The following is a 14,232-nucleotide window of genomic DNA, read 5'->3' on the forward strand; positions in this document are numbered from 1 at the left end:
CAAACAGTTAACGGAGGGACCAGAGGCGGGCGGACGGAGGGGGGAGAGGAGATGAGGAGAATAACGCAGTGATCTGGAATTCGCTGCTTGACAAAGAGCCAGCACAGGGACGACGGGCCGAAAGGCACGGTTCTCCCCCTGGGCTGGATTTGAACGCAGGTCGGGGAGGGTGAACGCGTCAGCGTCTGGAGTCGATTGCAAATTTAAACACTTACCCAGGTCTCAAACATACTGTCTGGCTTCAGTTTCCTGAGTGTTGCTCTGATGGGAAACAAGTCAAAAAGATTTACGGTCACTAAAGTTTAAAAGATAATAGATTGTCCCTTCAAACACTCCCAGGGGCAGGTACAGGGTTAGATACAGAGTAAAGCTCCCTCCACACTGTCCCATCAAACACTCCCAGGGCAGGTACAGGGTTAGATACAGAGTAAAGCTCCCTCTACACTGTCCCATCAAACACTCCCAGGGGCAGGTACAGGGTTAGATACAGAGTAAAGCTCCCTCTACACTGTCCCATCAAACACTCCCAGGGCAGGTACAGGGTTAGATACAGAGTAAAGCTCCCTCTACACTGTCCCATCAAACACTCCCAGGGCAGGTACAGGGTTAGATACAGAGTAAAGCTCCCTCTACACTGTCCCATCAAACACTCCCAGGGTCAGGTACAGGGTTAGATACAGAGTAAAGCTCCCTCTACACTGTCCCATCAAACACTCCCAGGGCAGGTACAGGGTTAGATACAGAGTAAAGCTCCCTCTACACTGTCCCATCAAACACTCCCAGGGCAGGTACAGGGTTAGATACAGAGTAAAGCTCCCTCTACACTGTCCCATCAAACACTCCCAGGGGCAGGTACAGGGTTAGATACAGAGTAAAGCTCCCTCTACACTGTCCCATCAAACACTCCCAGGGCAGGTACAGGGTTAGATACAGAGTAAAGCTCCCTCTACACTGTCCCATCAAACACTCCCAGGGCAGGTACAGGGTTAGATACAGAGTAAAGCTCCCTCTATACTGTCCCGTCAAACACTCCCAGGGCAGGTACAGGGTTAGATACAGAGTAAAGCTCCCTCTACACTGTCCCGTCAAACACTCCCAGGGTAGGTACAGGGTTAGATGCAGAGTAAAGCTCCCTCTACACTGTCCCATCAAACACTCCCAGGGTCAGGTACAGGGTTAGATACAGAGTAAAGCTCCCTCTACACTCTCCCGTCAAACACTCCCAGGGTAGGTACAGGGTTAGATACAGAGTAAAGCTCCCTCTACACTGTCCCATCAAACACTCCCAGGGCAGGTACAGGGTTAGAAACAGAGTAAAGCTCCCTCTACACTGTCCCATCAAACACTCCCAGGGTCAGGTATAGGGTTAGATGCAGAGTAAAGCTCCCTCTACACTGTCCCGTCAAACACTCCCAGGGCAGGTACAGAGTTAGATACAGAGTAAAGCTCCCTCTACACTGACCCATCAAACACTCCCAGGGCAGGTACAGAGTTAGATACAGAGTAAAGCTCCCTCTACACTGTCCCATCAAACACTTCCAGGGGCAGGTACAGGGTTAGATACAGAGTAAAGCTCCCTCTACACTGTCCCATCAAACACTCCCAGGGCAGGTACAGGGTTAGATACAGAGTAAAGCTCCCTCTACACTGTCCCATCAAACACTCCCAGGGGCAGGTACAGGGTTAGATACAGAGTAAAGCTCCCTCTACACTGTCCCATCGAACACTCCCAGGGCAGGTACAGGGTTAGATACAGAGGAAAGCTCCCTCTGCACTGTCCCATCAAACACTCCCAGGGCAGGTACAGGATTAGAAACAGAGTAAAGCACCCTCTACACTGTCCCATCAAACACTCCCAGGGCAGGTACAGGGTTAGATACAGAGTAAAGCTCCCTCTACACTGTCCCGTCAAACACTCCCAGGGTCAGGTACAGGGTTAGATACAGAGTAAAGCTCCCTCCACACTGTCCCATCAAACACTCCCAGGGGCAGGTACAGGGTTAGATACAGAGTAAAGCTCCCTCTACACTGTCCCATCAAACACTCCCAGGGCAGGTACAGGGTTAGATACAGAGTAAAGCTCCCTCTACACTGTCCCATCAAACACTCCCAGGGCAGGTACAGGGTTAGATACAGAGTAAAGCTCCCTCTACACTGTCCCATCAAACACTCCCAGGGTCAGGTACAGGGTTAGATACAGAGTAAAGCTCCCTCTACACTCTCCCGTCAAACACTCCCAGGGTAGGTACAGGGTTAGATACAGAGTAAAGCTCCCTCTACACTGTCCCATCAAACACTCCCAGGGCAGGTACAGGGTTAGAAACAGAGTAAAGCTCCCTCTACACTGTCCCATCAAACACTCCCAGGGTCAGGTATAGGGTTAGATGCAGAGTAAAGCTCCCTCTACACTGTCCCGTCAAACACTCCCAGGGCAGGTGCAGAGTTAGATACAGAGTAAAGCTCCCTCTACACTGACCCATCAAACACTCCCAGGGCAGGTACAGAGTTAGATACAGAGTAAAGCTCCCTCTACACTGTCCCATCAAACACTTCCAGGGGCAGGTACAGGGTTAGATACAGAGTAAAGCTCCCTCTACACTGTCCCATCAAACACTCCCAGGGCAGGTACAGGGTTAGATACAGAGTAAAGCTCCCTCAACACTGTCCCATCAAACACTCCCAGGGGCAGGTACAGGGTTCGATACAGAGTAAAGCTCCCTCTACACTGTCCCTTCAAACACTCCCAGGGCAGGTATAGGGTTAGATACAGAGTAAAGCTCCCTCTACACTGTCCCATCAAACACTCCCAGGGGCAGGTACAGGGTTCGATACAGAGTAAAGCTCCCTCTACACTGTCCCATCAAACACTCCCAGGGCAGGTACAGGGTTAGATACAGAGTAAAGCTCCCTCTACACTGTCCCATCAAACACTCCCAGGGTCAGGTACAGGGTTAGATACAGAGTAAAGCTCCCTCTACACTGTCCCGTCAAACACTCCCAGGGTCAGGTACAGGGTTAGATACAGAGTAAAGCTCCCTCGACACTGTCCCGTCAAACAATCCCAGGTGCAGGTACAGGGTTCGATACAGAGTAAAGCTCCCTCTACACTGTCCCATCAAACACTCCCAGGACAGGTACAGGGTTAGATACAGAGGAAAGCTCCCTCTGCACTGTCCCATCAAACACTCCCAGGGCAGGTACAGGATTAGAAACAGAGTAAAGCTCCCTCTACACTGTCCCATCAAACACTCCCAGGGCAGGTACAGGGTTAGATACAGAGTAAAGCTCCCTCTACACTGTCCCGTCAAACACTCCCAGGGTCAGGTACAGGGTTAGATACAGAGTAAAGCTCCCTCCACACTGTCCCATCAAACACTCCCAGGGGCAGGTACAGGGTTAGATACAGAGTAAAGCTCCCTCTGCACTGTCCCATCAAACACTCCCAGGGCAGGTACAGGGTTAGAAACAGAGTAAAGCTCCCTCTACACTGTCCCATCAAACACTCCCAGGGCAGGTACAGGGTTAGATACAGAGTAAAGCTCCCTCTACACTGTCCCATCAAACACTCCCAGGGCAGGTACAGGGTTAGATACAGAGTAAAGCTCCCTCTACACTGTCCCATCAAACACTCCCAGGGCAGGTACAGGGTTAGATACAGAGTAAAGCTCCCTTTACACTGTCCCATCAAACACTCCCAGGGGCAGGTACAGGGTTAGATACAGAGTAAAGCTCCCTCTACACTGTCCCATCAAACACTCCCAGGGCAGGTACAGGGTTAGATACAGAGTAAAGCTCCCTCTACACTGTCCCATCAAACACTCCCAGGGCAGGTACAGGGTTAGATACAGAGTAAAGCTCCCTCTACACTGTCCCGTCAAACACTCCCAGGGCAGGTACAGGGTTAGATACAGAGTAAAGCTCCCTCTACACTGTCCCGTCAAACACTCCCAGGGTAGGTACAGGGTTAGATGCAGAGTAAAGCTCCCTCTACACTGTCCCATCAAACACTCCCAGGGTCAGGTACAGGGTTAGATACAGAGTAAAGCTCCCTCTACACTCTCCCGTCAAACACTCCCAGGGTAGGTACAGGGTTAGATACAGAGTAAAGCTCCCTCTACACTGTCCCATCAAACACTCCCAGGGCAGGTACAGGGTTAGAAACAGAGTAAAGCTCCCTCTACACTGTCCCATCAAACACTCCCAGGGTCAGGTATAGGGTTAGATGCAGAGTAAAGCTCCCTCTACACTGTCCCGTCAAACACTCCCAGGGCAGGTACAGGGTTAGATACAGAGGAAAGCTCCCTCTGCACTGTCCCATCAAACACTCCCAGGGCAGGTACAGGATTAGAAACAGAGTAAAGCACCCTCTACACTGTCCCATCAAACACTCCCAGGGCAGGTACAGGGTTAGATACAGAGTAAAGCTCCCTCTACACTGTCCCGTCAAACACTCCCAGGGTCAGGTACAGGGTTAGATACAGAGTAAAGCTCCCTCCACACTGTCCCATCAAACACTCCCAGGGGCAGGTGCAGGGTTAGATACAGAGTAAAGCTCCCTCTACACTGTCCCATCAAACACTCCCAGGGCAGGTACAGGGTTAGATACAGAGTAAAGCTCCCTCTACACTGTCCCATCAAACACTCCCAGGGCAGGTACAGGGTTAGATACAGAGTAAAGCTCCCTCTACACTGTCCCATCAAACACTCCCAGGGTCAGGTACAGGGTTAGATACAGAGTAAAGCTCCCTCTACACTCTCCCGTCAAACACTCCCAGGGTAGGTACAGGGTTAGATACAGAGTAAAGCTCCCTCTAAACTGTCCCATCAAACACTCCCAGGGCAGGTACAGGGTTAGAAACAGAGTAAAGCTCCCTCTACACTGTCCCATCAAACACTCCCAGGGTCAGGTATAGGGTTAGATGCAGAGTAAAGCTCCCTCTACACTGTCCCGTCAAACACTCCCAGGGCAGGTGCAGAGTTAGATACAGAGTAAAGCTCCCTCTACACTGACCCATCAAACACTCCCAGGGCAGGTACAGAGTTAGATACAGAGTAAAGCTCCCTCTACACTGTCCCATCAAACACTTCCAGGGGCAGGTACAGGGTTAGATACAGAGTAAAGCTCCCTCTACACTGTCCCATCAAACACTCCCAGGGCAGGTACAGGGTTAGATACAGAGTAAAGCTCCCTCAACACTGTCCCATCAAACACTCCCAGGGGCAGGTACAGGGTTCGATACAGAGTAAAGCTCCCTCTACACTGTCCCTTCAAACACTCCCAGGGCAGGTATAGGGTTAGATACAGAGTAAAGCTCCCTCTACACTGTCCCATCAAACACTCCCAGGGGCAGGTACAGGGTTCGATACAGAGTAAAGCTCCCTCTACACTGTCCCATCAAACACTCCCAGGGCAGGTACAGGGTTAGATACAGAGTAAAGCTCCCTCTACACTGTCCCATCAAACACTCCCAGGGTCAGGTACAGGGTTAGATACAGAGTAAAGCTCCCTCTACACTGTCCCGTCAAACACTCCCAGGGTCAGGTACAGGGTTAGATACAGAGTAAAGCTCCCTCGACACTGTCCCGTCAAACAATCCCAGGTGCAGGTACAGGGTTCGATACAGAGTAAAGCTCCCTCTACACTGTCCCATCAAACACTCCCAGGACAGGTACAGGGTTAGATACAGAGGAAAGCTCCCTCTGCACTGTCCCATCAAACACTCCCAGGGCAGGTACAGGATTAGAAACAGAGTAAAGCTCCCTCTACACTGTCCCATCAAACACTCCCAGGGCAGGTACAGGGTTAGATACAGAGTAAAGCTCCCTCTACACTGTCCCGTCAAACACTCCCAGGGTCAGGTACAGGGTTAGATACAGAGTAAAGCTCCCTCCACACTGTCCCATCAAACACTCCCAGGGGCAGGTACAGGGTTAGATACAGAGTAAAGCTCCCTCTGCACTGTCCCATCAAACACTCCCAGGGCAGGTACAGGGTTAGAAACAGAGTAAAGCTCCCTCTACACTGTCCCATCAAACACTCCCAGGGCAGGTACAGGGTTAGATACAGAGTAAAGCTCCCTCTACACTGTCCCATCAAACACTCCCAGGGCAGGTACAGGGTTAGATACAGAGTAAAGCTCCCTCTACACTGTCCCATCAAACACTCCCAGGGCAGGTACAGGGTTAGATACAGAGTAAAGCTCCCTTTACACTGTCCCATCAAACACTCCCAGGGGCAGGTACAGGGTTAGATACAGAGTAAAGCTCCCTCTACACTGTCCCATCAAACACTCCCAGGGCAGGTACAGGGTTAGATACAGAGTAAAGCTCCCTCTACACTGTCCCATCAAACACTCCCAGGGCAGGTACAGGGTTAGATACAGAGTAAAGCTCCCTCTACACTGTCCCGTCAAACACTCCCAGGGCAGGTACAGGGTTAGATACAGAGTAAAGCTCCCTCTACACTGTCCCGTCAAACACTCCCAGGGTAGGTACAGGGTTAGATGCAGAGTAAAGCTCCCTCTACACTGTCCCATCAAACACTCCCAGGGTCAGGTACAGGGTTAGATACAGAGTAAAGCTCCCTCTACACTCTCCCGTCAAACACTCCCAGGGTAGGTACAGGGTTAGATACAGAGTAAAGCTCCCTCTACACTGTCCCATCAAACACTCCCAGGGCAGGTACAGGGTTAGAAACAGAGTAAAGCTCCCTCTACACTGTCCCATCAAACACTCCCAGGGTCAGGTATAGGGTTAGATGCAGAGTAAAGCTCCCTCTACACTGTCCCGTCAAACACTCCCAGGGCAGGTACAGAGTTAGATACAGAGTAAAGCTCCCTCTGCACTGACCCATCAAACACTCCCAGGGCAGGTACAGAGTTAGATACAGAGTAAAGCTCCCTCTACACTGTCCCATCAAACACTCCCAGGGGCAGGTACAGGGTTAGATACAGAGTAAAGCTCCCTCTACACTGTCCCATCAAACACTCCCAGGGCAGGTACAGGGTTAGATACAGAGTAAAGCTCCCTCTACACTGTCCCATCAAACACTCCCAGGGTCAGGTACAGGGTTAGATACAGAGTAAAGCTCCCTCTACACTGTCCCATCAAACACTCCCAGGGCAGGTACAGGGTTAGATACAGAGTAAAGCTCCCTCTACACTGTCCCGTCAAACACTCCCAGGGCAGGTACAGGGTTAGATACAGAGTAAAGCTCCCTCTACACTGTCCCATCAAACACTCCCAGGGGCAGGTACAGGGTTAGATACAGAGTAAAGCTCCCTCTACACTGTCCCGTCAAACACTCCCAGGGCAGGTACAGGGTTAGATACAGAGTAAAGCTCCCTCTACACTGTCCCATCAAACACTCCCAGGGTCAGGTACAGGGTTAGATACAGAGTGAAGCTCCCTCTACACTGTCCCATCAAACACTCCCAGGGCAGGTACAGGGTTAGATACAGAGTAAAGCTCCCTCTACACTGTCCCATCAAACACTCCCAGGGTCAGGTACAGGGTTAGATACAGAGTAAAGCTCCCTCTACACTGTCCCGTCAAACACTCCCAGGGCAGGTACAGGGTTAGATAAAGAGTAAAGCTCCCTCTACACTGTCCCATCAAACACTCCCAGGGTTAGGTACAGGGTTAGATACAGAGTAAAGCTCCCTCCCCACTGTCCCATCAAACACTCCCAGGGTTAGGTACAGGGTTAGATACAGAGTAAAGCTCCCTCTACACTGTCCCATCAAACACTCCCAGGGTTAGGTACAGGGTTAGATACAGAGTAAAGCTCCCTCTACACTGTCCCATCAAACACTCCCAGGGCAGGTACAGAGTTAGATACAGAGTGAAGCTCCCTCTACACTGTCCCGTCAAACACTCCCGGGGGCAGGTACAGGGTTAGATACAGAGTAAAGCTCCCTCTACACTGTCCCTTCAAACACTCCCAGGGCAGGTACAGGGTTAGAAACAGAGTAAAGCTCCCTCTACACTGTCCCATCAAACACTCCCAGGGCAGGTACAGGGTTAGATACAGAGTAAAGCTCCCTCTACACTGTCCCGTCAAACACTCCCAGGGCAGGTACAGGGTTAGAAACAGAGTAAAGCTCCCTCTACACTGTCCCTTCAAACACTCCCAGGGCAGGTACAGGGTTAGAAACAGAGTAAAGCTCCCTCTACACTGTCCCATCAAACACTCCCAGGGCAGGTACAGGGTTAGATACAGAGTAAAGCTCCCTCTACACTGTCCTGTCAAACACTCCCGGGGGCAGGTACAGGGTTAGATACAGAGTAAAGCTCCCTCTACACTGTCCCATCAAACACTCCCAGGGGCAGGTACAGGGTTAGATACAGAGTAAAGCTCCCTCTACACTGTCCCGTCAAACACTCCCAGGGCAGGTACAGGGTTAGATACAGAGTAAAGCTCCCTCTACACTGTCCCGTCAAACACTCCCAGGGCAGGTACAGGGTTCGATGCAGAGTAAAGCTCCCTCTACACTGTCCCATCAAACACTCCCAGGGCAGGTACAGGGTTAGATACAGAGTAAAGCTCCCTCTACACTGTCCCATCAAACACTCCCAGGGCAGGTACAGGGTTAGATACAGAGTAAAGCTCCCTCTACACTGTCCCATCAAACACTCCCAGGGCAGGTACAGGGTGAGATACAGAGTAAAGCTCCCTCTACACTGTCCCGTCAAACACTCCCGGGGGCGTGGCCGATTTGAGAGAGGGGGTGTGTCTCCTCACCTCTTGTTCTTGTTCACAAAGTCGATGATCTCCTTCTCTGTGTGTGGCCTGCCGGGCATCGAATTTGGCTCCTCCATAAACGGCTCGTAGAAGTCGACCTGGTTCATCTTGAGACTGAGATCATGGGCGACCTGGGAAGTGCGGGAGGAGGAGAGACGGTGAGGATTAACGTGACAGGGAGAGACACCAGCCAATCTCCCATCGGCCATTGTGTTTCGCCGAGTTACATGGAGTCCGCACCACAGAAACAGGCCACTCGGCCCCTCTGGTCTATCCCCGGTGTTTATGCTCCGCACGAGACTCCTCCCCTCCCTACTCCATCTCCCCCCTCATCACCATCTCCTCCGATTCCTCTCTCCCTCACGTGTTTATCGAGCTTTCCCCTTAAATCCATCTCCGTTATTCCCCTCAACCACTCCTTGTGGGAGCGAGTTCCACATTCTCACCACTCTCTGGGGAAAGAAGTTTCTCCTGAATTCCCGATTGGATTTATTGGTGACTATCTTACATTTATAGCCCCCTGGTTCTGGTCTCCCCCCACAAGTGGAAACATCTTCTCTCCGTCTACCCGATCGAACCCTTTCATTATCTTAAAGACCTCAATCAGGTCACCCCTCAATCTTCTCTTTTCTAGAGAAAAGACCCCCAGCCTGATCAGCCTTTCCTGATAGTTATAACCTCTCAATTCTGGTATCATCCTTGTGAATCTTTTTTGCACCTTCTCTCGTGCCTCTATATCCGTTTTATAATATGGAGACCAGAACTGTGCACAGTGCTCCAAGTGTGGTCTAACCCAGGTATATGGAGACCAGAACTGTGCACAGTGCTCCAAGTGTGGTCCAACCAAGGTATATGGAGACCAGAACTGTGCACAGTGCTCCAAGTGTGGTCCAACCAAGGTATATGGAGACCAGAACTGTGCACAGTGCTCCAAGTGTGGTCAACCCAGGGATATGGAGACCAGAACTGTGCACTGTGCTCCGAGTGTGGTCAACCCAGGTATATGGAGACCAGAACTGTGCACAGTGCTCCAAGTGTGGTCTAACCCAGGTATATGGAGACCAGAACTGTGCACAGTGCTCCAAGTGTGGTCCGACCCAGGTATATGGAGACCAGATCTGTGCACAGTGCTCCAAGTGTGGTCAACCCAGGTATATGGAGACCAGAACTGTGCACTGTGCTCCGAGTGTGGTCAACCTAGGTATATGGAGACCAGAACTGTGCACAGTGCTCCAAGTGTGGTCCAACCAAGGTATATGGAGACCAGAACTGTGCACAGTGCTCCAAGTGTGGTCAACCCAGGGATATGGAGACCAGAACTGTGCACTGTGCTCCGAGTGTGGTCAACCCAGGTATATGGAGACCAGAACTGTGCACTGTGCTCCGAGTGTGGTCTAACCCAGGTATATGGAGACCAGAACTGTGCACAGTGCTCCAAGTGTGGTCCGACCCAGGTATATGGAGACCAGAACTGTGCACAGTGCTCCAAGTGTGGTCAACCCAGGTATATGGAGACCAGAACTGTGCACAGTGCTCCAAGTGTGGTCTAACCCAGGTATGTGGAGACCAGAACTGTGCACAGTGCTCCAAGTGCGGTCTAACCCAGGTATATGGAGACCAGAACTGTGCACAGTGCTCCCAGTGTGGTCTAACCCAAGTATACGGAGACCAGAACTGTGCACAGTGCTCCCAGTGTGGTCTAACCCAGGTATATGGAGACCAGAACTGTGCACAGTGCTCCAAGTGCGGTCTAACCCAGGTATATGGAGACCAGAACTGTGCACAGTGCTCCCAGTGTGGTCTAACCCAGGTATATGGAGACCAGAACTGTGCACAGCACTCCAAGTGTGGTCCAACCAAGGTTCTGGACAAGTTTAACAGAACTTCTCTGCTTTTCAATTCTACCCCTCTAGAGATGATCCCCAATGTTTGATTTGCCCTTGTTTTAATGGCCTTATTGACCTGTGTCGCTACTATTAGTGACTGGTGTATCTGTATCCCTGCGCTCCTCTCCCCCGTTTAGACTCCTTATTCTTCCTACCGAAATGTACCACCTCACACTTATATCCACTGAAATCCAATTGCACACCCATTCTGCACGTTTATTAATGCCCTGTCGCACCTCGAAACCGTCCGACACACTCCCCGCCCCAGCACTTTGGTGTCGTCCGCAAATTCTGCTCCCAATTCCCGGGTCCAGATGGTCGATGGAAGTCAGTGGTCCCAGCGCGGACCCCCGTGGAAGGCCGCTTCCCAACTTAACTCCTGCTCTCCCTCTCGCGATTCACGCACAGAGAGAGAGGGAGAGGCCCCTTCTCGGAGAACCACCCGACTCGATACTCGTCGCGTTCCCCTCCCCTCCCCTCCGCACCACCCCCCGTCCCGGTACCCGTCGTGGGACGAACCATGTGCAGACTCACCTTTCTGTCAAACGTAGCGTAAAAGGCGATGTAAGGTTGGAAGACTTCAGCTGCCTCGGCGTAAGCTTTGAAATCTGGAGATTGAGAAGAGAGTTTTAGGTTCTGGTCTCCATATACCTGGGTTAGACCACACTCGGAGCACTGTGCACAGTTCTGGTCTCCATATACCTGGGTTAGACTACACTTGGAGCACTGTGCTCAGTTCTGGTCTCCGTATACCTGGGTTAGACCACACTTGGAGCACTGTGCACAGTTCTGGTCTCCGTATACCTGGGTTAGACTACACTTGGAGCACTGTGCACAGTAATGGTCTCCATATACCTGGGTTAGAACACACTGGGAGCACTGTGCACAGTTCTGGTCTCCATATACCTGGGTTAGACCACACTGGGAGCACTGTGCACAGTTCTGGTCGCCACCTACCTGGGTTAGACCACACTCGGAGCACTGTGCACAGTTCTGGTCTCCATATACCTGGGTTGGACCACACTTGGAGCACTGTGCACAGTTCTGGTCGCCACCTACCTGGGTTAGACCACACTCGGAGCACTGTGCACAGTTCTGGTCTCCATATACCTGGGTTTGACCACACTTGGAGCACTGTGCACAGTAATGGTCTCCGTATACCTGGGTTAGACCACACTTGGAGCACTGTGCACAGTTCTGGTCTCCATATACCTGGGTTGGACCACACTTGGAGCACTGTGGACAGTTCTGGTCTCCATATACCTGGGTTTGACCACACTTGGAGCACTGTGCACAGTTCTGGTCTCCACATACCTGGGTTAGACCACACTGGGAGCACTGTGCACAGTTCTGGTCTCCATATACCTGGGTTAGACTACACTTGGAGCACTGTGCACAGTAATGGTCTCCATATACCTGGGTTAGAACACACTGGGAGCACTGTGCACAGTTCTGGTCTCCATATACCTGGGTTAGACCACACTGGGAGCACTGTGCACAGTTCTGGTCGCCACCTACCTGGGTTAGACCACACTCGGAGCACTGTGCACAGTTCTGGTCTCCATATACCTGGGTTGGACCACACTTGGAGCACTGTGCACAGTTCTGGTCGCCACCTACCTGGGTTAGACCACACTCGGAGCACTGTGCACAGTTCTGGTCTCCATATACCTGGGTTTGACCACACTTGGAGCACTGTGCACAGTAATGGTCTCCGTATACCTGGGTTAGACCACACTTGGAGCACTGTGGACAGTTCTGGTCTCCATATACCTGGGTTAGACCACACTTGGAGCACTGTGCACAGTTCTGGTCGCCACCTACCTGGGTTAGACCACACTCGGAGCACTGTGCACAGTTCTGGTCTCCATATACCTGGGTTTGACCACACTTGGAGCACTGTGCACAGTTCTGGTCTCCATATACCTGGGTTGGACCACACTTGGAGCACTGTGGACAGTTCTGGTCTCCATATACCTGGGTTTGACCACACTTGGAGCACTGTGCACAGTTCTGGTCTCCGTATACCTGGGTTAGACCACACTTGGAGCACTGTGTACAGTTCTGGTCTCCGTATACCTGGGTTAGACCACAATTGGAGCACTGTGCACAGTTCTGGTCTCCATATACCTGGGTTAGACCACACTTGGAGCACTGTGTACAATTCTGGTCTCCATATACCTGGGTTAGACCACACATGGAGCATTGTGCACAGTTCTGGTCTCCATATACCTGGGTTAGACCACACTTGGAGCACTGTGCACAGTTCTGGTCTCCATATACCTGGGTTAGACCACACTTGGAGCACTGTGCACAGTTCTGGTCTCCATATACCTGGGTTGGACCACACTTGGAGCACTGTGCACAGTTCTGGTCGTCATATACCTGGGTTAGACCACACTCGGAGCACTGTGCACAGTTCTGGTCTCCATATACCTGGGTTAGACCACACAAGGAGCATTGTGCACAGTTCTGGTCTCCATATACCTGGGTTAGACCACACTTGGAGCACTGTGCACAGTTCTGGTCGCCATCTACCTGGGTTAGACCGCACTTGGAACACTGTGCACAGTTCTGGTCTCCAGGTACCTGGGTTAGACCACACTCGGAGCACTGTGCACAGTTCTGGTCTCCATATACCTGGGTTAGACCACACAAGGAGCATTGTGCACAGTTCTGGTCTCCATATACCTGGGTTAGACCACACTTGGAGCACTGTGCACAGTTCTGGTCGCCATCTACCTGGGTTAGACCGCACTTGGAGCACTGTGCACAGTTCTGGTCTCCATATACCTGGGTTAGACCACACTTGGAGCACTGTGCACAGTTCTGGTCGCCATCTACCTGGGTTAGACCGCACTTGGAGCACTGTGCACAGTTCTGGTCTCCAGGTACCTGGGTTAGACCGCACTTGGAACACTGTGTACAGTTCTGGTCTCCATATACCTGGGTTAGACCACACTGGGAGCACTGTGCACAGTTCTGGTCTCCATATACCTGGGTTAGACCACACAAGGAGCATTGTGCACAGTTCTGGTCTCCATATACCTGGGTTAGACCACACTTGGAGCACTGTGCACAGTTCTGGTCGCCATCTACCTGGGTTAGACCGCACTTGGAGCACTGTGCACAGTTCTGGTCTCCAGGTACCTGGGTTAGACCGCACTTGGAACACTGTGTACAGTTCTGGTCTCCATATACCTGGGTTAGACCACACTTGGAGCACTGTGCACAGTTCTGGTCTCCATATACCTGGGTTAGACCACACTCGGAGCACTGTGCACAGTTCTGGTCTCCATATTCCTGGGTTAGACCACACTCGGAGCACTGTGCACAGTTCTGGTCTCCATATACCTGGGTTAGACCACACTTGGAGCACTGTGCACATTTCTGGTCTCCATATACTTGGGTTAGACCACACTCGGAGCACTGTGCACAGTTCTGGTCTCCATATACCTGGGTTGGACCACACTTGGAGGAGGGGGCCTCCGTTTAACGTCTCATCCGAAAGACGGCACCTCCGACATTGCAGCACTCCCTCAGTACTGGCCCTCCAACAGGGAATTGGAGGGGGATGAATTTGAGGAATGGGGTATTGGAGGG

The 14,232-nt window shown here is 51.7% G+C and overlaps 1 protein-coding gene across 1 annotated transcript in view; it reads right to left on the bottom strand.

The window, feature by feature from the left end:
- Positions 1-14,232, bottom strand: part of LOC137313805 (calsequestrin-1-like) — a 54,983-nt gene that overhangs the window by 20,553 nt on the left and 20,198 nt on the right. The window contains exons 5-7 of the mRNA XM_067979584.1: positions 11,164-11,237; positions 8,744-8,874; positions 216-261 (exon numbers count right to left, since the gene is read on the bottom strand). Of these exons, the coding sequence (XP_067835685.1) occupies positions 216-261; positions 8,744-8,874; positions 11,164-11,237 (251 nt within the window). The remainder of the gene's footprint in view (positions 1-215; positions 262-8,743; positions 8,875-11,163; positions 11,238-14,232) is intronic.

This window comes from Heptranchias perlo, unplaced genomic scaffold (assembly GCF_035084215.1).
Source record: "Heptranchias perlo isolate sHepPer1 unplaced genomic scaffold, sHepPer1.hap1 HAP1_SCAFFOLD_484, whole genome shotgun sequence".
NCBI lineage: Eukaryota > Metazoa > Chordata > Chondrichthyes > Hexanchiformes > Hexanchidae > Heptranchias > Heptranchias perlo.